The sequence below is a fragment of the Ruditapes philippinarum genome, unplaced genomic scaffold (assembly GCF_026571515.1).
Source record: "Ruditapes philippinarum isolate M1 unplaced genomic scaffold, ASM2657151v2 ctg8002_1_1_1_1, whole genome shotgun sequence".
Classification (NCBI taxonomy): domain Eukaryota; kingdom Metazoa; phylum Mollusca; class Bivalvia; order Venerida; family Veneridae; genus Ruditapes; species Ruditapes philippinarum.
Genome location: NW_026862003.1, coordinates 1 through 27,916, shown reverse-complemented (window position 1 = coordinate 27,916; position 27,916 = coordinate 1). Strand labels below are relative to the sequence as shown.

The window sequence follows — 27,916 nt, the reverse complement described above, 5'->3', positions numbered from 1 at the left end:
ATTTTTTTTCACCAAATTATTTTGGAAAAGACATGAGAGTGAACTTGGAATACAAACTATAGTGAATACAACTCCCTAATAAGTTTATAAAGTATGATAAAGTATACAGAGAATAATTACACAAGTGCACTATTCTGATAGGTTGTATTTCTCCAGTTTATGCAACTTTACACTATGAGCAAGATTGATACAAACCTATCAGAAAAGTTACTCATAAAATGTGCACAAAAATCTTAACAAGTTCCCTGAAAAAAGTCTATGAATAGGCAAACATTATTGACCATCAATGCTCTTAATTTCGTGGGTAACTAATTTCGTGTCTTGTCATAAAGATCATTTTCGTGGGTTCTTAAATTCATGGACTGTCTATTTTTCCGAAAGGTAAAATGTAAATAATGTTATGCAAAATAATCTTTCAGCAGATGAAATGAAATTCATACATTTAAAATTTGCGGACTGACCATCCATGTAAACCACAAAACTCAGTGCTCCACGAATTATAATGATTTTGCAGTATGTTTTATTAAAAATCTTTATGTTGGGATTTAAGTGAAACCAAAACTGTTTCAAGTCCAATTGTTTCTGTCAATAATAATACCAATACTAACGGTGTAGGGCTGTTTTTGGTTTGGGCATATTCTGTAGCACTGGGGAGATTTCTTTCTTCTTATCGTAGTTTTCAGGGGTAATACAAGTGAAGAATTTGACGTGTAATCTCTTAGATTTTGTCCATATCTACTGACAATTCTGCAAACCATTGTTTTAAATCTTTTTGTATGATCACACACGCTATATGTAGTGCAGCTAGAAGAAGAAAGAACATTAACAGTTCATTTGTATTGCTATATAATGTAAATTCAACATACAACTTTGCGCTTTTCTAAATAGCTTTTATTAATAGTGCCTATGTCCATTCCACAAGCATATTTCTTTCTAATATAATGTAAATAGCAGCATACAACTTTGTGATTATCTAAATACTTTTTTTCATTGGTGACTATGTGCGTTCCACGTTCAGTTACTTTAACCCTTTCCCTCATGAGCATATTGTGAAAAATGGCCGTTTTCATTGAAAAGCCTCCTGTTATAAGTTCAAACTGCTATGAAACTATGAAAAATGCTTCAATACTAATCAAACTTGGCACAAATGTTGACTGGACCATTGCCATTTGTAACGACATGCTCAGTCTTAAATTTCCTGTTACCATAGCAACGAGGGGACATCTCAAAATTGCCAAAAATCACTATTTTGCATTGATTTTTTCCATCAAAATTTATTTCAAAGTGCTGCAACTTCTCAAGGGATTGAGATAGAGTCAAAGGCTTTTCAGCGTTGGTTGCACGTTACCGTATGATCGACCTCGGGTCATATTTAGCCTCTCACAAGTCCAAAATTTTCTTGGCGATGAGGGGGACTACCGCCCCCTTTCAAATCCCCCAAACAGAAGGGGGCACATCCCCCTTCTGGCAACTTTGGATGGGGGGCGGCGCCGAAATATTGCTTACTTTTTTAGCAACATTTCTCAAACGAAACCTGTGTTTGGGGCCCAAATAAGACATTTTTTTCACTATTTGAGGCCTAAAATAGGTGGGGGGGGGGGGCGAAAGTGCGTTGTTTCGCGTATATGTGAGGTAAAGGGTTAAACATATTTATTTCAGTTTAATTAAGATCAAAGCTGAAGGTGTATTTAAACCACTTTAGGTATCACTTCCTGGAATTGACTAGTACTGGTGTCACATAGTCATGACAAAAGTAGGCTTAAACTTTAACCACTAGATCATTTCTCCGTTAAGAATATGTGAACTGCTAATATTCTGGCAAAACAGACTGTAACATATTATGTGATGAACGCCTAAAATTTAATTGATACAAATTTAGTTTAGCAGACCCTTGAAGATAAATGAGCCGTGTCATGACAAAACCAACATAATGGGTTTGCGACCAGCATGGGTCCAGACCAGCCTGCGCATCTTTTAAATTGAAGTCGTGGTCGTAGTCGTCGACGTAGATGTAGATGTAGCCGTAAGCTGGGCGCAAAAGTGGTGACGATCATTACAAAAACAAGATATATACGGTAATAATATGCAGCGTATAACGGTGTAACACTAAACGTATACAGTGTGTGTCGTATGCTGTATACTCTGCATTAAATGCACATCGTTAGTGTACAGACGTGATAGTGACTATTTGGTCCAAGTTAATTGACATCTTCAAACAATTTCAAAAAATGTTATGTAGCGAACACAAAATGTTTAATTTTCTATAACACGTGACTTGCTCTTGGGAGGAGGGATGCGGATCTTGCATTCTGGACAAAGTGTTTGTGATCTTTTTTCTAAGTTTAAAAACCTTCTAAATGGTTAAAGGTACATTATGACTCAGAAACAAATCTTAATTTCTTTAGAATTTTATAATGTTTAAATAAAGTTTTTATAGAATTTTTGATACTTGTTATCTCAAGAAAGTAGCGATAAATAAGAAATAATTTGTCATAAAAGTAGCAAAATGTAAACAAAGTAGTAGTTTCACTTCCTAACAAAATATAAATTACTTTACTTATTTCAAAAAGCGACAGATAATGTAGATGATATAGGTTAATGGCCAATGAGGAACGTTTTGGATAATATAAAAGTACATCAAAATTTAGATAAACAAAAATGCATTTCTGAGACATGATTGGCCTTTAATAATTTATGTACTGGACACGTAATGTGGACTTTCTAACATCTGACCTGTCAAAGTTACTTGACATAAAGAGTTACGCTGTGTACATTATGACATGGTGGTGGTTATTTTTGTGAAATAATTCTTAAACCTTCCTAATGGATAATAATTTATGAAGCAGATATAAAATGTGACTTTAAACCTGTAAGTTTGATTAGCTACCATGATATTGCATTCTGCACACCGTGTCATGGTGTTGATCATTTGTAAAGAGTAGTTAATGGAATTCTATAACAGTTTCTCATAATCATTTAATGAAAGAAATCAGTAGTCTCTAGCATTTTATGTATTATACGGATTCTCTTAATTGCTATCAAACTTCATGGAATTTGTAGTTTATGTAACTATATCTGACTTAATATAAAAGTTTAATCAATGATTTTATAATGGCAACGATTTGTGTTGGATCAAATTTGTTATATTGAAAGCAGATTGCTCGTGTTATTATGTAAAGTATCCCCTTAACATAAACAAATAACATCTCACAACATTACACATCTGTATCTTTTTGATTTGCCAGTTATGTAGTATATATGTTAAAGTAGGATCATTCATACTAATATGCAAATCATAGTTTCATATAAACATGAATAATACAACTGTTTTCATTCTACGTGCGTCAAGTATCAACGGACTAAAGGGGGTAAATAGGCTAAATAGAGATTCAAGGTTCAAATAATATTATCTCCCTTTTGTGCTAAATTGTGTAGTACCTGCTTTTTTTATTTTGTCTTGTGAAACAAAAAAAAATCCGATTAATGCATGTTTTCACAATAATACATTCTTTTGTTAGACTAGCATAGCACTGCAAACGACACTGATTTTGCGTGGTGTATTGATATACTTGTATAGTTTAAATATATATATGACGTTAAAATAAAATAAAAAATAAAACAAACAAACTATCAGGTATATTTTCGCAATGAAAGTTTTAAAAGATGAATTGTAAAATTAAAGTATTCGTTCAGGTTTAATTATTCGATGAATTTAAAAAAGGATTATATATCGATGAAAACATTGCAGAAAAAAAATGTTCATGTTTTATATACATTATAAGTACATTGTAGTTGCTGAAACCGTAGCTAAATTTAGAAACTAGTTTTAAAGTTCAATGTTTCAAATCATTTGCGAGACGGAAGAAAAGTTTCAAACACTGATCAACATTTTAAGCTAGAATTTTAAAGAAAAAGCACCAGTATATCTGTAAATTTCAAATTGACTCAAATTGATATTCTTTAGGGATTCTGTTTCTTACTATTGTAATAGAAATACACACTTCAAGATAATAGGATACTGACTCACTGACTCACTCGTTCACTCACTCGTTCACTCATTCGTTCACTCACTCACTCACTCACTCACTCACTCACTCACTCACTCACTCACTCACTCACTCACTCACCATCTCACTCACTCACTCACTCACTCACTCACTCACTCACTCACTCACTCACTCACTCACTCACTCACCATCTCACTCACTCACTCACTCACTCACTCACTCACTCACTCACTCACTCACTCACTCACTCACTCACTCACTCACTCACTCACTCACTCACTCACTCACTCACTCACTCAACAGTTGACCTTTACATCCAACGAAAATTAAATGTCAATTAAGATAAAAATTTGCGAAAATAATATTGTACTCTAGATATTGGAATAAACTCAGATACACCAAGTCAACGCAACAGCAATTCGAAATTGTCATTCAGTTTTATTGCTCTTCACATAGAATTTTCATTTACAATAAGTTCTAAGTTTTGTATTTGATTAAAAGTTCTAAGTCAACAAATATTAGAAAATATGCTATAACTGCGTACCAAACCTAACCGAGTGCCGACTAAAAACAAAAACGACACTGAAAAATCATTTATCCGCTGATTCAAAGAAAAAAAACACACTTATGTTTAATGTTATAAATATTTTGACCAAAGGGTCCGCTTAGACGGTAACTTGAACATATACGTATCATTTTATGTTTCCGCGTTAATAGTTTACAGATGCATTTATTACAAGTACATTTGTATTTAATTAACATACAGTACGGTATTCAACTACTAAATTAATGAAGGACTGCTAAATATAGATATCATAATTAGTTTAGTCATTTCGTAAACTATTGTTTACATGACACTTAGTCATTAATTACCGGATATACTATCAACCTAATACTCAACTATCATTTGCACATCTCTTAATGACATGCCTGACATGACGGTTTTAATTATACAGATAAAGTAGAATTTCCCCGATTACCTCTGGTAATTATAAAAATGTTTACAGAAAGTTTAAAATAAAAATGCTAAATCAAAAATTTAAAATCAGGATTGTGTGATCATTCGAAATGAATAGTATCTGATAATGAAAAGTAAATAAGACAAAGACTCAAGATATGAAGGATACGCAGTTCCCTTAACAATATAACAATTGATTTTTTTATTGAAAATTTGTACTTCAAAACAATGTTTCATGTTAAATCAAATCATATTATGTATTAAATATAAAAATCTGTACATGAAACATTTAATTTGCATATATAGTTAAATGGTGAATCAAAGAAATAACAAGTTTAAAGAATAAATGTCTTCTGAATGTGAATTTCTGCCCGTCTTAGGAACAAGTGTACGAAATGTTCAAAACTGATGTGTCATACGCCGTTGAAAAGTGAGATATGACGTTGATATGACGGACGTCATTTTGGCAAAAGTCTAATGAGTCCTGGCACAAAGTCAGGTGTTATAAATGTCCAAAACAGATTGGATTTTTGTCCAAGGATGTATCCGAATACAAATGCTCTAAACAGCATTCCTATGTTGAACTTTCTTTCGAATGTAAACATGGTAAAATCCGACAAAACACTGTAATAAGGAAAACTTAATTGGCAGCTAAGACAAAATGGTAGTTTTATTGATATTTGAATATGGTTTGTAGCGGCATATATACTAGTTTATTCGAACTGAATTAGTCTAATATCAGAAGATATTTTTCATCATCCTTTGACAGTAAAGTTTTTTTACATGTTTGTTTGAAAGATTCATATGTCGGCACTTAAACGTATGTTGACATAAGATATTGTAAAGCATAGATTTAGATAAATGTTGACATTATCGTTGATGTGACAGCAGTAATTATTGTACACGTTGACCGCTGATGACTTTTTGTACTAAATAGGTTTATAAATTCCGATATAAGGCTGACAGAATACTATCACGAGACTTGTCTTCTCACTTTCACCCTGGCGTATCTCTGACAGGTTGGAGACTAGTTTGTATAAAGTCTTATTCTCATCTTTCATGTTCAGTTGTGACCTTGAGTCATGACAGATTTTCGACAGTTGCTTTTGTTTTAGTATACGTATTCGAAAAAAGTACAGGTCTATCAAAGATGCGATAACAATTACTAAACCAGGAAAATTGACCATAGCAAAATGATGTTTTTAGTTCTAACGTAAAATGTTTAAGGTAATTAAGTCTAGATACTAATGCATCCATCGGTATGTTTGTAAAAGATTTAAATTAATTTAGGATATCAATACTTGTAACATTTTGTAAATTGACATACAATTGGTTTGAAGTGATGTTACATGTAACATAGAGAGAATGTTATACAAATTATCATTGAAGACTCTAGCAGATTTTTATTTCTAAAAACAAGGGGTAAGGATTAAATGATTATTGAAAGCTTTACAGTTTGGTTTTAAATAAATTATAGAAAATTGGTGCTTTTGCAATTATTTCTTGCTTTTTGTGCGAACTGGACGACACAAAAGAACAAATTTTAAATCCCGTGTTTTGCTAATAAGTCAGCGTCCATCCGAAAATTAACGTGCATTGGTTTAAGTCATTATCATAAAGCTTTTTTATCTTTAAGAAATCACGATTATTTATATGATGTACATTTTAAAAACACTGCGTCGATAAATTGAAGCAGGCATATTACAAAATTTTTAAAAAGTTATTTTGACAAGCATCTAATTCAGAAAAAGTTTAAACAGAAAATTATGTTTTTGTATTATTGCAAATTTATCCGTCATATTTTAATTGGTATCTAGCAATGACCGTTTCATCAGAATTATTGCTAGGTATGTAAGCAGTTTTAATATTGAATATACGAAAAACATCATATTTTTTCATTTAATCCCGAAATAGAGATCTGTATTTGAAGGAGCAAGCGATCGTTTTAAAACATGATTGAACTTTTTAAATCTCAAAGAGATTATATTTTGCATCAGCAGGCAAATCTTAAACCTAACTCTGCTTTTAATTCCTCCCAAGTGCCTTCAGGTTTATCTTTTAAATACCTACCGATAAAATCACTAACCGAATTTCTACTTGACTGATATGCAACTAGTCTTATTTCTTCCCCAGTTATTCCTGTTGATACCCCATACTTTTCAACATCTTTAATCCATATTTTAAACTGGGAGGGTTCGCCATTAAAAGGTGGAACGACTTTAGAGACGTTAAGAATCCTCATTCCTGCAGATAGACTACTTAATTCTCTTACAAAACTTTCAAAACCTTTAGCAACTTCTTCGTCCGCCATAACTCAAGTCAATATGAAGCACGAAAATTAAGAGTAATAGACTCACTACCCCTCTGTCTGGTTCCGCTGCTTTAACCGTCAACCGCTTGATAGTGTAAGTCTGTATAGCTATCCACGAAGAACCACTGGTCTGCCAGATCACTAGAGCTTTAAAACACCGCTTGTTATGTACTCTGGCTATCTGAATATACTCAAATACAAGACGACAATACAATATCAACTAAAATTCCATTCAGTTAATTTGTCCTTTTCGTAATATTTTCATTTATGAATAAGTTCCAAGTTTGTTTCTAATAAAAAATTCCAAGTCAACACATTTACGAAAATTTTCTATAACTGCGTATCAAACCTAACTAAGTGCCAACTAGTATCACAAACGACACTGAAAAAAATCAGTTTGCTGAGTATTTACAAAATAATACACCGACGTTAAATGTAATAAAATATGAATTGCCTTGACCAAATTGACCGCTTAGTGACAGGTAACTAATAAACATATACATGTAAGTATTACTCTTATTGTCCGCGCTTGTAGTTGACAGATGCATCAATTACAAGTCCTATTAACATGACTCAAGTGTATAAATTATACGATAAAGCAGAATTTCCCTTATTACAACACAAACTGAATAAAATTATTTTTTTTATCTCGGTTAGAGATTTACATTATTTTTCTTTTTTAAGAATTGTTTGTGATACATTATGTTTAAAACTGTTTATCTTTGGCATCAAACGATTGAAGCTAATGATTTTACAATATTGTTATCAGAAACTGTATCATTTTCATCAAACTCAAAAGCATTTTATTTTACTTACAAAAACTAGTAGTCATTTTTTTAAGAATTGACGTAATGTTATTGTTTCTTTTAAAATTGCCACCTGGTAGGATGAGAATAGCTCTGAAATATGTCCGATTCAAATGTGACCGTTTATAAAAATTTGAAAGAAGGTTAAGCCCTCGGAAACATTAATCGCAACAACGTTAAGATCTCTTTACACACGATTAAACTAATATACATTTTGAAGAAAAGCATACAAAAATGTGCATTAGGTATATAAAGAAAAAATCATTTTAATAGATATCTAACATTTACATTATCTGTTGAAATTTACAAAAGTCAACATGACAGTGCTCAATATTGTTAATTCAATTCAATAAATCAAGGCTATGCATAATAACAGACAATATGAAATATGCAAAATAAAACACTTGTTTATGAACATAATTTACAGCAAGGGCGCTTAATTATCCAAAAGGTTTCTAAACACGAGCACTGTTGCGGAAATACTGTGTGGCGGAAAAAAGAAAATAAGTTGATTTGAGTAGTTATATAATGTACTGAAAGTTTCGACAGTTTAAATTATAATACCAATATATGTGTCAAAATGCAATCTTATTATAAGATTTTGCAATTCATATCACTGACAAAGTATACAGGCAAATTGACACTACATGGTGTTATTTTTGTAGTAACTGGCAAATTGTTTATATTTATCGACCTGAATAACAACTAACATATCACATTAAAAATTGAAAAAAAAAAAAAAAAAAAAACAAACAGAAAAATATTCATATTAGAAAATAAATCAATTCGTTATGATTTCATGTTTTGTTTTCATAAAATGAGAGTACAAATCTTACAATTGTATACGTTATAGTAGATAAAATATGTGCTAAAAGTAAATCTCCATTCATATAAACTACGTTAGGAACAAATGCATAAGAAATAGACTTACCATTTCAAACCGGCATTTCTGCTTCGTAAGAGAAAATAAACGCTACATCTGTAATTGAGTGAAAATCTTTAAAAGTGACATTTCTTCTGGGTATTGCTGAACTCATTGTTTTTATCATTAAAACTGAGTATAGTTTATGACTGAACATTTTTTATCAATTGTTTATGTAGATTATTTTTCATTGCTTTCGTAGAATTTTCGCTTTAATCTTCATCCGTTTCATGTTTTCCATTAAGACACTTAGTCATACATAGTGAACTTTTTTATATTTGCAGGATGAAATGCCACTCGTCCTTGATCTTTTTTACATATTACATTTTAAGAAATATATCAATTACAAAGACCAAGACATTACATTCACAAATTTTCGTTTTTACATGTTATTTCTACTAAAAGCTCAAGACTGTTTAATATCTTCCAGTATGTGTAAAATCAAATGGTGTTTTCTTTAAATTAAGAAGTAATGGGTTCTTCTTTTCAAGCAAATAAAAAGCCAACCCAAACAAATTTAAATGAATAAATAATGAATAAAAAATAAACAAATACAAAGAAAACACCAGAAATTTTCTTCATCAAAACCAATGCTGAGAGCTTGTAAAATTGATAAAACATACACAAAAGCTATCATAAATGACTTTATTTTGTGAGGATACTTTAATGCTGCTGAACCGATACAGATTTGTGCATGAAAACTGTGCAAAGTCGGTAAATGTATGTGTATGCATGTAGGTGTGTGTGTTCGTGTGTGCGTGCGTATGCGTGTGTGCGCGTGCGTATGTGTGCACGTGCGTGTGTGTGTGTGTGTTTCTGCTTGAATTAACTTTCCTGTCTATTCATGAAGCAAGAAGCAACTATTTATTTTTGTTTCTGTTTAAGGACAGACAAAGAAATGAAATAGAATAAATAATCTTTTATGATTTCTTTTTAGTAAAATAAAGGAAAAATATAATTACATAGTATCATTAATAACGTTTTACTGCAAATCATAATCGTACCGTGGCACAAAGGTGACATTTGTGCGTTTTTATTTATCTCGTGCGCACGAGATACTATGTCGTGGCCACAAAAGACTAAGTCATGAGCACGAGATAATTAAATCTTGGGAACGAGATACTATGTCGTGGTCACGAGTTACTAAGTCGTGGCCACGAGTTACGCAGTCGTGGCCCGAGTTACTAAAATCTACAACCTCAGGCTCTATATTGGGAGTTAGATCATTTACTTCCACACCACTTTTTCTCCATCTTTTATGGGCATTAACAAACATTTTCATTTAAAAGTATAACAAAATACACCACACATTTGAAACTGTGCCTACAGATATGTACGCTCGCGTCATATTTTTGTGTCGCCCAAAATTCCAAAGTATTCCGTACAGACAGTCTCAATCGCAATTTCCTGGATTTAAAGCTGTCAGATATATAGTCTAAGATACTACCCACGCTGTGTTGCATAATAAGATAAGTTGAAAAGGCAAATATTTATGCAGATAGTTTTTTTCTCTCTCTTCAATTACCCACAGAAATCACAGTTTACACTCCAATGTCCGCTTTAACTTCCGCTTAGGGACAAAACGCGAACTCAGGCTGAAATAGAGGTAAAGTAGTTCAGGTAAGATTGAAGAAATTGTTATTTTTGTGAGAGGGTTTTACATGAAACAGATTTTTCCTGATATCTTTAGTGGCAAAATCTATATATTTTATTTAAAACAAAGCGATTTCTCACTTCGATTTCTAAAATAATTATTTTTTATCAACTTTAAGCAACAGTTTTGAAGCTTTACATCTAATAATCGTACAATCCATTTTTACTCTTTAAAGAATAAGTATCTAATAATCGTACAGACCCACTAGGTAACACAAAATGAGGCATTATTTGATGAGAACATCTTCGTTAATAAGAAAATATTGACTAAACTATTCCCAGTTTAACATTTTGATATTCACATTTTCTGACTATGATTAAAATGCTTAAATAAATACACTTTTATTCAGTTTTGCTACATGTAGATTCTTATTTGTTAACTGGTTATTTTCATCTATACGCCTTCTGTCGTAATGTTTAATTTCAATGTTGAAGAAAGTATTTCATATTTTAATGTGGCATATAGATTAATGGGAATGTGTGCAGTCTGATTTTATATGTAAACAAGTCATCGATTCGGATAAGAAGTGCATTTTTTACTGTACATTTATATATCAGCCACTGTTTCAGTGTGTACAATGACATTGATGCAATCAATTATTTTTTTAACAAATAAACTCACTTACATTGTGACAACATTCAATTTTAGGGGTCAATGAGACACACTGTCATATTAATTTGATAAATGTCAGTTGCATTTACCTACTTTTTGGAATAAACATTCAGTGACATATTTATTATATATGTCTCATATAAAAAGAAAACAGAATACACAGGTTATCGGTCAAAACAAATTATATCTTCAGTTCTGATCATTTAACTACTGGACTATGGTTTTATGCACAAACGACGTTTTTTCAGCACATAATGAAAATATTGAGAGCAGTTAAAAAAAAGCAAAAAAAAAAAAAAAAAAAAAAAAAAAACAGCAAACACACACTTTGAATTCATGCATATAAGATAAAAGTTACCATTTTTCGATAATTTTCTGTCATATCTAAAACTCAGAAATGCTATAAAAAAAATGCAATTATTCAAAACACGGTTGAGTACCATCTTAAAAAATGGCCCATTTAAAAATCATTGTATGTACTATTTATCACTAACATTAAAACATTAACATCCAATTAAAAATGACATCTTCAAATATGCGTTATTACGGCACATGGGTATGATCTCTCTTTTCAAACCTCAACCCACTTTTTATTTATTTTCAACTTTCGACATTTTTCTAATGAAAGATTAAAATATTACGACATACTAAGTAAAATTTAAATTAGATAAACATTTCACATGATAATTCTTCAAAGTATCAAGAGGATTTGCTCGTATATTATATGTAAAGCTTGAAATCGGTGTCCGAAGTCTATACTTGTGACGTTCTTTTTAAGAATCGGCGTGAGAAATCGTATTGGTACGGAAAATATAGGTTTTGCCGTATGGCTGTGGCCAGAAATGATAAGTTTTATGAAACTCCTAGTTATAAAGTAACAATTTCTCCATGATTGGTCTTTATTGAACTAATTTATCAATTTTCAGTTCCAAATCGGCGATTTTTCGCGTTTTGCTCGCTCGCAAACGGAAGTTTTAGTGGACAAGGAGTGTCCGCTGTGAAAATGCGTGCAGTTAAAATACACTTTACACAGACACAGATCGTCTGTTAGTCAATTCAAAACTACTTTCGTGTTTTGAGCAGAATATTTCATGAATCAATAGATCAAGGCATTTGTGATTAGTTTCATTTCAATTTCTTATCCTCGAATATTTCTAGACATATTTGACTTTAACTTTATTATTTGTATTCATTTTATTTTTCACGACATGCTATTGTTTGGGTGCAAGTAATGCTAGCTATAGTTGACTGTCTTGTTATATTGTAGTGATAATGAATATTTTTCCTTTTAAATCATTGTTTAAACGGATAAAACAGATTTTAACAATTGGATAACATAAAGAAAAAACTGTGAAACCGGAAATTTTATTAACATCCTACTTGATTAATCATTTAGTTTTATCATAATAAAATACTATATAAAGCGCAGATCATATAGTTACATGTATCAGTTCTCACTTTTCTTTTTCTTTTAGAATCTGTATTTAGTTACTGTTTGCTTACAATGAAAAGCGGTACTTGTTTCCATTTTGGATTTTTTTCAGTCATTTTAGTTACATGTGTTGTCACGGGAACTGGTAGGTAAATTGCATGTTTTTTCATTAATTTCAACTTTTATTACTAATATGATGATCTTTACGGTCTTGATGCTATTGATAATGGTGACGATAATGATGAAGAAAATTTGACAAAGATATTGTCATGTAATGATTTGACAACAGTGTTGATGATGATTATGAAGATGATGATGATGAGCATAAAGAATGATTCTAACAAAGTCCATGTCTATGCAGAAATTTGACGACGGTGTTGAAAACGGTGATTGTGATAATATGATTATGATCTAAAATGGTCATAGTGATTGGAAATATTTTGGCAATGGCATCATTTATGATGATTGAGATGTTGACGGTGGCTATTGTAACGATGGTGATTCTGCTGGTTGTTGTTATTAGACAATGATATCGACGACGATGACAATAGTGGTGATTTTATAAGTTCAGATAATAGTGCTGGTGATGATGATTTATGTTTTTCAATCTTTTAATGATTTTAATTTTTGATTAAATTAAAGCTGTTTCAAACCTGAATTATCTATCAATATCCGTTTAATGTTGAAAAACAACAATCTAAGAAAAAGTAACAGCAACTCATTATCGTTATTAATTGATAGCTACATATAAAAGACAACATCTTTCAGGCGTGGTGATAGACTGCTATAGTACAACGGTAAATAACTACACCGGCCACCAGCAGACGACAAAGAACGGAACACCGTGCATAAGATGGGATTCTTTGGATGATTATGACTTCATAAATAAACAATTCAACGACGTTACAGTATCAGATGCAGCCAATTTTTGTCGTGCTGTAGGAAAGGATTTTCTGTGGTGCTTGACGTCAAACAGCGGCAGTTGGGATAAGTGTGGAATTGAAAAATGTGGTAAATGAATAATCAGTGATGACCAACTTAAAAAAAAAGCATTTCCGATATAGCATTTTCATAACTTTTAATACATTAGTATGTATTATAATTGATAAATCATGATAAACATGTAGCTACCTTGATAAAATATTAGTTTAAGTAATTTAATTTGAAGTAAGTAAAAACAAATATATTCTTAAAATTGTTAATTTAATAATAGCTAAATTATCCATACTTATACTATTATTTAATATCAAGTTATTTGCTTGTACTATACAAATATAAATATATAATGTTCACTAACAGTTAAATATTATCTTTAAAGCCAAATAATTAGTCATGAGTTAGTAACATATCCATATAAGTAAAACCAGCCTTATCCGGATCCTCTTTGATCTGGATCCCTCTTCTGACGATTTTGAAAGTTCCTATCCATGCCTTACGATTCATGCCATACAAAATGCTCTCCCTTTCTCGGATACGCCATACTCCGGATTGCGGAAGTTTTTTTTAAAGTGTACGTATGACACCTCTTTATTGTATAGTCGTGACGATTAAAATATACATGATTTATTTATTTGAAATTATAATGGTTTAGTAAAGACTATGTACTATTTATCATTAAAAATGATTCTGTTTTGTGATCAAGAAAAATTTCAAAGACACCTCAAAATATTATCCTTCAAACATTTTAAATATGTTATGTGTTACTAAAACTTCAAGTTTTAGTTACATAGAATTGTATCTATAGTGTTTATATTTATGTATTTATGGTACTATCCTAGAATTTAAACATTGTTCTACAAATATTTATGCCATTTTATACTTACAGATAACAACGGTATACGCAAATGTGGAAATCTGAAAATTGAGCAACCAGCTTTAGTAGGAAGAAACGTAACGTTTACTTTTACCCCGGACTCACATGATCCAGATGCAATTCTGGAATGGCAACGTGCAACTGAAGCTAAACGATATTCATGGTACACTCGTCCTTTAACACACAAGTTCATACAGTACAATCAAAATGGAATATACTACATGGTCTTAACAAACAGTGTACCTAAAGGTGATGAACTCTATTACCGGATACATTATTACAACGAAAGCATGCATTGTTGGATGGAAGCAGGGAAACTTGAACTTGATGGTATGTCAATTTTACTTCTCAAGAAAAACAATGCCCGCCCCTCTTTCTTAACCAATCATTGACAAAAAGTTAAACTTATTTGTCTGGCATTTTTATCTTAATGGGACATTAACTCTATATAAAACGCCGTCTCTACTTCTTTTAGCTTCTAAGAGCGCAGACACATGCGTAAAACTGCGAATGGTTCACAGACTAAAATATAAGTAAAAGGTGTTAAATATTACGCGTATTATTATTAGACGGTTAGACGTCTTATAGACTTTCGCGCTATTACGGTACATATCATTTTACCGCGACGTGAAGTTGTCGTCACTTTTGTTATGTTTTGTACATTTGAATTTAGAGTTGAAAATACAGTCGTTGAAACCAGACGTTCATATTCAGTTGTTAATGTCATCCCGACATTTTGGTCCCGCGAACCGGATACACATATAGAGCAAACAAGCAAAATACATCAGAGAAAATAGAAATACCGCCAAGATGAATTTGTCAAAATTACGAGCGCTAATAAAGGGAAATAAAGCAGCCGTCACAAAACTTACTTCAAAATTTGCCGAACTCACAGACAACGATGTCGAGGAAACGGAGAATATTTTACATTCTTTGGAAGAAAAGCAGAAGATTATCAACGATCTTCATGACCAAATTTTAGATGTACTTTCGACGGATAATGAAGGCGAGATAGAGGAGGAGGTGATCACACAGCACGATTATAGTTACCTTATACAGTCAACTATTAACAAGATCAAGAAGAATTAAAAGGTGAAAACTTCTAATTTAAATTCAACAGAACATCCTTTCGAACACACAAGTTACGTTTCAGACAATTTTAGTATAAATGCACCCGTATTTGGGATAAATTAAGCACATTCGCACGTCGACAGAGGAAATATTGCTGCTATGTCTTACCAGTCAGGTATGAATTCTGACTCATTCAATTCTGCAAACAGTTAAGTGTTTCACAAATTACCGAAATTAGACCTTCCCGTTTTCTCCGGAAACATTCTTAAATGGCAGGCATTTTGGGACTCATATGACACTTCAATACATATAAATCAGTCATTCACGGATGTACAGAGATTTAATAACTTGAAATCACTACTTAGAGGAGAATCCCTTCAGATAGATACAGGTTTTAGCCTAACTAATGCAAATTACAAGAAAGCAGTCTCACTTTTGCACGAGAGGTTCCGGCAACGTGAAAATATTATCCAAACTTACACGAAAGCCCTACTTGATTTTCCCGCCCCCTTGAAATCATTCCCGTCTTTACGTCAGTTCTATAACGCAACAGAAACTTATATCACAAGTCTTGATTCATCGGGACAAAATGAAGATACTTATGGCTCTTTATTAGTACCTGTAATGCTAAATAAACTTCCCGCCGAAATAAAAAAGAACATGACAAGTGAACATGGCTCGTCCAATTGGTTTTTAAGTAACGTAATAAAGTTTCTATTGAAAGAGTTAACCATCAATGAGGCCGGAAATGAATTGCAATGTCCAACAACTTACCCAATTACAGATGAATTACAAACCCCTATGAATTATACAGCTACTGCGGCATTCGTGACGAACGAATCAACGTGGTATACAGTCACCGAGATATTCTGCAAAAAAGCTCACCACAGTGCAACCTGTGTTACAGTAAAAACGAGTACAGAAAGAACTGACATTGTGAAACGTGATAAATTGTGTTTTAATTGTTTGGGGAAACATAGAATTGACAGACTGAAAATCCAAGATAAGTTGTAAGCATTGTTCACGACTCCATCATACAAATCTGTGTTCGCATAAATCTGTAAGCGGAAATGATTAAGATAAAGAAAAGAAGACAGTAAGCACCAGTGAAAATAAGAAAGCTGTAAAGAATGATGCCTCTATATTACACTCCGCAAACACACATACAGTTGAACCTGTCCTTTTAAAGACAGCTATAGCCAGCATACAGTCAAACACCACAAACTGTGACTCAAATATACTTTTCGACGAAGGAGCTCAGAGGTCATTCATCACAGAAGATTTAGCCCAGAAATTCAACATCGTGCCCACAGGAACAGAGTCGCACTCTTTATCTTGATTTGGAGATAACATGAAAAGGTCCATCATATACAAACAGCTACCATATCTTTACAAACAGACTCAGACAAAATATCTATCAAAGTACTGATTGTTTCAGAAATCACCGTCCCATTGAAATCATACCATAGAAAAATCCCCGACATCCCGAACTTAAAAGGACTGAAATTAGCTCATCCGTTGTATAAAGACAAATCATTTGACATCACTCTTCTCAAAGGATCTGATTGTTACTGGCAGATCGTGTAGGATAAAGTGATCAGAGGAAATGGACCTACGATATTACAGTCAAAAAAGATTATTTACTATCAGGTCCCCTCCTCGAACAGATAGAAAATAGTTCCTCCCATACATCCATTATGAATCTTATGACAACTCATAATAAGGAAGAGGTAGATCTGGAAAGGTTCTGGAAATTGGAAAGCTTAGGTATAGATACAACAGAACAGAACAAATGTTATGGAGAATATTAAAGTATTTACCAGAATTGAATTCGTGTATCGCCTATAAAAATGACGAGAACAAATACATCGCTTAGTTGTCAAGGAAACAAAATCACCCCCCTCTCCCGACAAATGAATACATCGCCCACAGAAGAACACATCATGTAATATATAGACTCCAGAAGGAACCAATATTGCTGCAAGCTTACGGAAAAAATTATAGATGACCAGGAACTTTATAGAAAAGGTACCATATGACGTCACCCCTCCCAATAAGCTACACTATTTATGCCACCATCACGTAAAGAAAGATACATAAAAAACGCCCATTAGAATTGTATTTGACTGCATTTGCAAAAACACAAATAATTTTGCAAGTTTAAATTGCTTGTTTAGAGAGTACACCTCCAGTATTGACTGATCTGACGTCAATTCTTATTCGCTTTAGAGCAAATTGTTATGCTGTTACTTCGGACATTGAGAAAGCCTTCTTGAATATTGGACTTGATGCAGACGACCGTGACGTCACAAGATTCTTTTTGTTGTCAGATCCAGACGATTCTAGCAGTACCTTGCAGACCTATTGGTTCAATTCAGTGTTATTTTGGGCCACTTGTTCGCCATTCATACTGAATCATTCTCAAGCATCTATCTACAGTAAAGTGTGAAGGATTTATACGTTAGTAACATAATATCAAGTGTACCTGATAAAGAAACATTGACGAACTTTTACAAATTTAGTAGGGAGCTGATCCAGAAAGTAGGACTTAATCCAAGGTCTTTGGCATCAAATTACGAGAATTTACGAGATATTGCGAGAACAGACGATGTTATTGATAAAGACACAACGACAAAGGTACTTGGAATGCGATGGGATTCGGAGAATGATGTACTTACCTTTCCAAACAGAAGAAATAAGACAAGTACTTCAAATCCCTTGGCTAAAAAGAGTTACTGAAACCGCTTGCTTCCATATACGGCCCTCTAGGAATATTGAACCCACTCACCGTTAGGATTAAACTAATTTTACAGTCGCTATAGCAACGTAAGTTAGAGTGGGACGGGATCTGAAGATGTTATTGCAGTATGGACTCGCATAAAATCGGATATTGACCAAGGAATACTAACTTCGGAAACACCTAGATACTACTTCTCGGACAACAACAACACTCATGCACGTGCCATTCACATATTCACAGACTCAAGTATGAAGGCCAACGGGGCATGTAGAGAGAAACGATGAGGTCTACCAATACTAGAAGGAATTGAGAATGCCTTATGTATATGGTTAAACGATGTACATGCCTTCCAAATATCTACCTAAATGACACATTGAACAAAAAATCCAACATCGTTTAACAACAAGACCTATGCATTGATGAAAAAGAATGTTATACGCTGTTTGGCGGTCGTACCTCAAATGCACCAATAGACAGTATACAGTTAGGTTTCCTTTTCTGTTACCAGAAGATCAAGATTGACAGATTTGATTTCGTTTCAATTACCGCTCAATAGAAGCCAGTTACATTCCGGAACCTGAGAGTACAGTAACCATTCTACGACAAAATTTTTTGATTCCTAGTAGACGCAAAAAGTGAAGTCAATAATACCCAAGTGTATTATCTGCAGAAAAAATTACTGGCAAACCTTATCAGTCCCCCAAAGCCCCCCATTTCCGAAAGAAGAGACAGGGAGACCTCCCCTTTTCAGTGACGGTGTTAAAATTTTTGGGGCTTTTAATATAAAAGTAAAAAAACGGAAAAAGGGATTTTTTATGCGCAAACAGAAGCAGTTTACCTCTGAAAATTTACAAGATAAAGAGATTTTTTCAAATTAGCCTTTTTGTCGATTTATCAGTAGAAAAAAACAACACCAAAAAAGTGTCAGATAAGCAATAATTACATCGCAGCCGTTTAATTTGAAGACCAAATAAAAAGACTATGGCATTTCTTGGAGTTCAATACCGCCAATACACCTTTGGGGACGGAGGGCTGGTAGGAAAAATTAATTGGTTTACTAAGAATTTTTAAAAAAGTACTAGGAAAATCACGTAAGCCTCGAAAGGGTACAGACCTTTTACAGAATAGAAGATTAAAACACCCCTTACAAAGAAACGGGCCCTTAATGAAGACCCCCTAACACCATCCCCCTTTTTTCGGGCGAATATTCTTTTCCCTACAATTTCCCGACAACATGCCTACTTTTTTCAAAAGATCCTACTCTAATCAGTCAAAAGGGTTGGGAACTTTTAATTAATAACATTAAAACATTCTGGACCCGAGGAAAAAGGGAAATCTTTCATCCTTTTAAAAAAACCAAAAACTCACAAATTTAAACAAGACACACCAATAATTGGAGATGTTTCTGCTTACCCGGGCGATAGTATAAACAAAAAAATGGGCCCCACCAGAATAAAGACCTTTTTTCTAGCGGGGATGGCGGGAGATGTTAAGTAAGGGGACTATCCGACTCATTTTTAAACCCGTACCAATGGGGACGTTAATGCATTTAATGTTATGAAACGGTGCTCGCTATTGCAAATTCATACATAAAGTGACATTAAAGTGAAGTTTCAAGAACCAGTGATTTGATACATTGGCGCTATTACGGTATATAGCATTTTACCGATATTTCACGGAAAACGAAAAACGAAAAATAACCTTTTGATTTAATTTCAATATCAAAGAAAGATAGTGACGAATCCCCTTGCTTGCTACGCAACTGCAATTGTACAGCGCGCAGTAATATATTGTTTTGACTGTTTTTGCACGCGCTGATTCGCGCTACTTTGTGACGTTATGCAAACAACTCTTTAAACGTCTTTACAGCGGTAATGACTGAATTAAAGATATTGGTGATTGGATTTATTTTCTTAGTTAGACCATTTTCTATCATTCAAGACAGTTTTCAAAACGAAAAGTTGTTTTTTATTTATCTTTTTTTCCAAGCAAAATGGCGTAAGAAGTCCCTTGAAATAAATATTTTTAACATAGTTTTGACTCCGCCCATTTTCATATTTATATTTCATATTTATTTTTTTATAAAAATGAAATATATTTGAATAATATAGCACCATATGTCATGGGTAAAATTAAATAAAGCCTGATAATCAGACATAGACATTTTTGATTCTGTTTCTTAATATTTAGACATATCAAAATTTTAAAAATTTATTAATATGAAAAAACAATTCATTTGAATGGGACCCCAAAAAAGGATTGATGCGATTTCCAAAATAACAAACCGCTTTACTTTAATTTTATTTTTTAAGGAATCTCGTTATTTTTTTCCAGATAACACAAAACCCCTGTGGGTTGTTTACCTAAAAAAGAAATTGTATTGGAACGAAAAGTATATTAAAATATTTTCCCTCTAAATTAAAGACAACCCGACTTTTTGGCGCCAGTGGTTTTGATCAAGAAAAAAGGGTCTGCACTTTTATAAATATAAAGTTGGAGATGGGATTTTTTGAAGACAAAAAAGAAAACGGAATATATACATTGACTGTTTCTATGGCTAACAGCCGTTTTAACGGACGTTACGGAGTGGATTGTGGTAGAGAAGCTGGATTAACAAACAATGTTTCAGTGGTTTTACAAGGTAAATATAAAAACCGGCATCAGTGACATGATAATGCTGAAATCAGTTAGCGAGTTATTTACAAACAAACGATGAATAAATCTAAAATGTGGTCAAAACGTTTACAAATAATATGAAGTTTTTTTTTTATCTTTTACCCAATTTTAACCTCATCAAAACGTTATATATTTCAAACCCGTGCCCGTTTTATGACATTATGAAACTACAAGAACTGGGGGTCAAATTTATATTTTCTCGCATAAATAATAAATGTGGAAACTGACTTTTGTTTAAGAATATTATGGGAGAAAAGGGTAGAGCGATGGATAGGAAGGGACTGCATTTTATACTTAGTGTAAAACCAAAATGCACACATCCGACTAGCAGAAAACCCATTAGTATATTTTGGACATTGCTAACATAATAGTATTACGTTACGGTCAAATACATAGTTTATAGATGAGGAGGTAAAATATATTTAAGGTCATTTAAAGGGTAATTTGTATTGTCCAATAAGTGGCGAAACACTGCCCATTAATGCAAATGTGGCAGTAGGAGATAAGTTGTTCAAATCATTGCAATCTGATGTTGACACATTGGTTTAAATGACATTAATCACATTTGCTAACCGTCACCACAATGCCACAGTCACTTGTTCGGTAATGAATGATGTCTTAATATAACTACTCAACACTTCTGTTATAAGTAAGTAGTTTTTACCATAGCTTACATAAAATCCATTGTATTTTTTGAATTATAGATACATGCATTTAGTTGGCCGTAATGTAAAAAAATGATAATATTCTAAAGAGAGAGTGTATTTTGTTAAGGAAGTGGCAATGAAATAAAACTAGTTAATACGTCAAATGATTTGTAGTATAACATTTAACACTCCTCTAAAATTTATCAAAGTTTAAAGTGCATATTGTACACATCAATGTTTACATGATTGACAAAAACGTATTTTAAAAGTACATTATCATGCGACATAGGACATTTATAAAGAAAATTTCAACCCGTCCGAATATACATTTTTATATATTTTTTTTACGATTTACATTGTCCTGTTTACAAAATAAACATATTTCTGGTGTTTATTTTCATTTTCCGCTATTTGATATTCAGATACTTTGAAAAAATATCAAATGAGCTCCACTGGGGTCAAAAGTTTGAAAACATAAAATTGACAATTAAATTTACCTGCACAAACAATCAATTTAGGGAATATTTCTAACATTATTTATTTCAGTTCCTCCATCTGACATCAAAATTGAAATCAAAATTTTCTCGGTAGAGCCACTTCGTATGTACGCTGTATGTACCTTGAAAAATTCGAATTCGGTCTGCAGCGCTAATTTTACGGCAAGCAACGACATCATCGGTTCAGAGAAAAACTCAAGTAGCATGTGTCTCCCGGATGGTGCGTTGAAAACAGAGTATGTCGTTAATTTGAATGTCAGTAAAGAAGACAATGGTACAAATGTTACATGTGCTGCCGACTGTGCAGACTTCAAGGACCTGGAACTTAGAGACACAAAAACAATTCAATTTCCATGTAAGCTAATACCCATTAATCAATACAACTTCTTTTTACTTATTGACCACTTTTACACTTTAATATCGAAAAAGATCATTTTAATTCTTAATTCTTAATACATTTTTCACATGTAATAGCTAGTATACATGTATATTATCACAAGACAGTGGTTATTTCCATGTAATATAAACATTAAATTTTTTGTCTTGATATTATACAGTTACATATGCTATTTCAGAGACTTGCTTGTGTTTATGATTTTAGTGTTATTTCTTTATTCTTCAATAAATGTGATTTTTTGAAGTCATGTGAGACGATATATATACAAAAACACTATCAAATTACATAGGTTAAATGTCAACATAGAATAATCAAAAATATTTCTAAAATATCACATCGTACAAGCCATTTAGCAAGAAAAAAATTATTGGAAAATCATAGATGTGATTTTAAGTTCAGGGTGTCGTTTTGGATCAGCACACTTTTTTATTCAATTAGCAAATGCTTTACACTTTTTATTCCGTATTGATATTTTTATGACAGACAGACATTTATTGACAATCAAATAAAGGCTTACAAGCCCATTTTGACATAATTACAAAAAAGACAAACGGTGTACGCATAACATACACACCTTTATTATCACAACATAGAGATATCCTTGTCTTTTATTACATTTACGCATTTTGCATTTTTCTTCGTATCGAACATCTTTTTTTTTACATGTATTTCTCGTGGTTAATATGTTATAGAAAATATACATATCGTAAATTTCTGTCCTCGAATTAGCAAGCAAGTTTTACATTTATCTAGAACAAATATTGAAAAATTTATTCAATGCAAAATGCATTTAATATTTTGTTATCGATTGTAGTGATAAACTGACAGACTATATAAATTTTCAATTTGAAAACCCACACCTTAATTAGAAACTGTTTTTGCTACATTGAGAATCTATCCTTGTCTACTGACCATCAAAATAATACAGTTCAATATATCCTGACTGATATTAAATATTTCTGATGGAGAGTAGTCGATGCATGCTTAACTTTATACTTTATACAAAATAATTCTTATTGCTTACGAGATATTTTATTGAATGTAAATTTCAGACCGCCCCGATATCAAGTTCAATATTACTGGATCAATGTTAAATATTTCTGAAGGAGAACGAGCACATGTTAAATGTGTAGCTGACAGCGTTCCCGTCTCTAATATATCCTGGATTGAGATGTCAGATAAAGAAGACAAAATAAAGAAGCAATGTGATTATGAACAGGAATGTGTTTTAGACGTGAATACAAATGTCATCTCTAAACAATACTTGGTGTGTGCGATACGCTATTTGCAACTGAACGACAATAAAACTTTGATTGTTAACATCTACAAATCTAGTAAGCAAGATCTTTTATGACCTTTCCTTTCTTTGCATCTTCCATAAGGATACAAATAAACTCTTTATGTACAACTCGTATTTATTTACCAAGTTCAAATATAGATATTAAGATGTTGCTGAAAAGGAATTCCTTCTTAAAACATTATCCTATGCTACATATGCTTAAAAGTGTTTTCATTCTTAATTGAGGATAATTTAAAGAAGTTGGATACGTCCTTATAATAGATATTAATTTTATAGAGCTAATGAAATTATAATGATTTAAGTAAAAATAATTATAAAGAGTAAATTTACTTATTTCATCTTTATCTTACCTCAAAGAGGATAGAGTAAGAATGCACCACAGTAATGGAATAATATAAGAAAGTAGAAAAGTTATTTGGTAAACCATTGTGTGAATTAAAACAAGTATGTCTAAATTTTGACATTATTTTGTATGTCTAAGTTTTGACAAAATAAATACCTGCTAGATTTGTCATACTTCATGGTCATTTGCTTTTTCTTCAATAATAACTTTCTTAATACATTTTTAATCATAGTGTAAATAACCAAGCGGTTTTCGAAATATTTCATTTTGTCAAACTACCTATTTGTTAATTGCTTTACATAAAAATTATGTAAAGGTTGCAGATATCTGTCAATATTTAAATTATATATCGAAAAATAAAACGGAAAGCCACAATCGGAACAGACAAAAAGAAAAAAAAACAGAAAAGAAGAATTGTTTAAAAAAGGTTTGCACCCAGTTTGGTTTGAATTAAGGCCATGAAAATACGTTTCCTTTCTGAAAATGTAAACATGAATACTGTTCAGAAAGGAGGTTCTGCATTAGGCATCCGATATTCTTTAATTTCCTGAGGATAATAATATTGACTTTCCCTTACGCTCTTATAAAATTAAGTATACGTCTCGATCAGCATGTCGATCAGTATGCCATTTATTTGGCGATCAGTATGTCATTGAATTATACGACGTCCAGTGTACCATTGCATTATACTACGTTCTGTATGTCATTGAATTATACGACGTTCAGTGTTTCATTGAGCGAGCTCATGGTGAGCTTTTAGGATCGTTGAATGACCGTCGTCCGTCGTCCGTCCACACTTGGTCGTTAACAAACTAGCGGTCACATTTTTGACTCATTCATCATCAAACTTTGTTAGGATGCTTGTCTAGGTAATAGCTCGGATAAGTTTGAACATGGGTTATCTCGGATGAAAAACTAGATCACAGGAGCTTAAAATAGAAAAACCTTGTTAACACTTTAGCGGTCACATATTTGACTCAATCATCATCAAACTTGGCCAGGATGCTTATCTCGGTATTTGCTTGGATGAGTTTGAACATGGGTCATCTCGGATGAAAAACTAGATCACAGGAGCTAAAAATATAATAAACCTTGTTAACACTCTAGTGGTCACAATTTTGACTCAATCATCATCAAACATGGTCAGGATGCTTGTCTATGTTATTGCTCAGATGAGTTCAAACATGGGTTATCTCAAATGAAAAACAGGGCAAAGGAGCTAAAAATTGAAAAACCTTGTTAACACTCTAATGAGCACATTTTTGACTTTATTATCATCAAACTTGGTCAAGATGCTTGTCTAGGTAATTGCTCGAATAAGTTCGAACATAGGTCATCTCGGATGAAAAATTAAGTCACAGGAGCTTAAAATAGAAAAACCTTGTTAACACTCTAGTGACTCAATTGTCATCAAACTTGGTCGGGATGCTTGTCTAGGTAATTGCTCAAATGAGTTCGAACTTGGGTCATCTCAGATTCCGGGGGTCAAAACCTGGGTTTCCAAAGGGGAAAAATTTTATAAAACTTAGGGTAAATTTTTTTGACTCAATATTATCAAACGTTGTCGGATGCTTTTCTGGGTAATTGCTTAATGAGTTTAAACAGAGCATTTTTGGATGAAAAACTGGCAAAGAGTAATATAAACACCTTTTAACATCTGGGGGTCATTTTTGACTAAATGCACAAACTTGGTCAGGATGCTTGTGAAGTTTTCTCGAGAGTTTAAAAATGGGTTTCTGGGAAAAAAAAACATGGCAAGGACAAAAAGAAAAATCTTTTTTAACCTCTAGTTGCTTACTGTTTGACCCAAAATTCTGGAAATTTGGTCAAAAGTTATTTTTTTTAATTTTAAAGCCAAGTTAAATATGTGCACCGGGGGTCGAAAAAAGGTCACATCCCAAAAATATGGAAATCCTTTTTTAAAAAACCAGGGGTACTTTTTGACTCCCCTGTCTGAACTGGTTTCAGAATCTTATTTTGGGGCCCTCTTTTTTTAAATTATATATTAAAATGTTTAAAGAGCAATGAAGCCCTTTCTTTTACTTAAGGTAAAATCCCCATAAAACCACCTTCATTTAAAAATATTCAGTATTCTCTTTATTTTTGTTTTTAATTTAAATTAATCTTTTTTTTCCCGGGGAAAAAGCAATGTTCAACAAAAAAAGGGAAATTTTTGGAAATCATCTTTGGGAATTTTGTTAAACGTTTGTTGTTATAGTTTTGTTTTGGTTATTGCAATAAAAAAACGAAAAAAGATCAGGGAATTAGAATTATTTTTGCAAAAATATATACTCTTAAGTCTGATAAAATTTAATGACTTTTGACTTTACTATGCTATTTTTGAATACTGATAACACTACAATAATATCCCCCCATTGTTGAAATTTAAAAAAAATAAATGTTTCCTTTGGAAAAAAATCTCGTTATAAAAATTGTTTAAAAACTACGCAAAGGGGTTTTTTTTCGACTAAATCATATATATTCAAATTAATAAGCTAACGCCCCCTGATCCAAAGGGAATGGTGAATGTTAATGGGTTTTTTGGTCAAATGATACTTTTATAGAAGATTATCCCAAAATTTTTACATCATTGAAGTCTTTTAAAAAGAAAAACCAAAACATAGCTTTTTAAAATTTTTAATTTTGTAGAAATAGACAATTTGAATAAAGTGAGTTTGAAAGAATCATCAGTTTATAGTTTTTCTTCCTCGTAATAATTTTGTTTTAACAGTAAATATATTTTTATTATTTTATAGAACAGTAAAATCTTTATAACATAAATATGGAAATTGAGGGGGTTGGTCCTTTATCAAGAGATCATTGATGACTTTATAATTAAAAATATGGTCTATTCCTGGCCTTTAAAATTCACATAGTTTTTTTTTTTTTTGTTTTTTTTTGTGCATATTTTCCCAAATTTTTTAATATGCAGCGATTGGGATGATTTATGGACAATTTTTTCACATGGTTTACAAGATATTACCCCGGGGTAAAACAAAAAGATTTTTTAACTGAGTCATTTATGGGGTTATATCCCCATAAATTTTGAGCTCCCTTTTATAAAAAATGTAGCCAACAAAACTAGTTTTAAAGGTTAAAACAAAACAAAAATTAATGGAAAAGAATTATATTAATTTAAAAGAATGTATAATCTGCTTCTTCTATTTTATCATTTCTGTCATTAAATTTTTTTTAAAACACAACTACTGATAATTGTAAAATTTCTTTCCAGCAAAACATAAAATAGATCAGCCGAGTCAAGAAAGAAACAATCTTCCATCGCGGTTTGTTGATCTTATTACATTAACCTATTAACAACATTACTCTTACTGTTTTCTTCCAAGTTGATAAATAAAGTAATTCACACAATATTCAAAAGTATTTAATGAAACAACATGAAACAACAAGTTAATTTCGACCTATATCTCACTACTTAGCAGATTGGTGGGGATTTCTGTCTTAAATCAACAATTATCAACGAGGCAAGTATTTCAGCCTATATGTCACAATTTAGCATTAAAGCAAGTATTTCAGCCTATATGTCAATAATTAGCAATAAGAGAAGTATTCCAGTTTGTAAACGGTATGTATCAATACTAAGCAATTAGCTTGCCACTCAATCTTTAGCTAATTAGAGCAATATTTTAAAGCCAGTATCGATCCCAAAATTTTGCATTTTGACAAGTATTTTCAGCTTTTGTGTCATAATTATGCAATGTGGCCCGGATTT

General features: G+C 32.2%; 1 protein-coding gene across 1 annotated transcript; it reads left to right on the top strand.

Annotated features, from left to right (window-relative positions):
* Positions 1 to 12,619: 12,619 nt before the first annotated feature.
* LOC132717586 (uncharacterized) lies at positions 12,620 to 15,604 on the top strand. The gene is made up of 4 exons (XM_060701079.1): positions 12,620 to 12,847; positions 13,471 to 13,713; positions 14,528 to 14,845; positions 15,411 to 15,604. Exons 1-4 carry the CDS (start codon positions 12,775 to 12,777, stop codon positions 15,602 to 15,604), a joined length of 828 nt encoding a protein of 275 aa, XP_060557062.1. The 5' UTR covers positions 12,620 to 12,774.
* Positions 15,605 to 27,916: the final 12,312 nt, after the last annotated feature.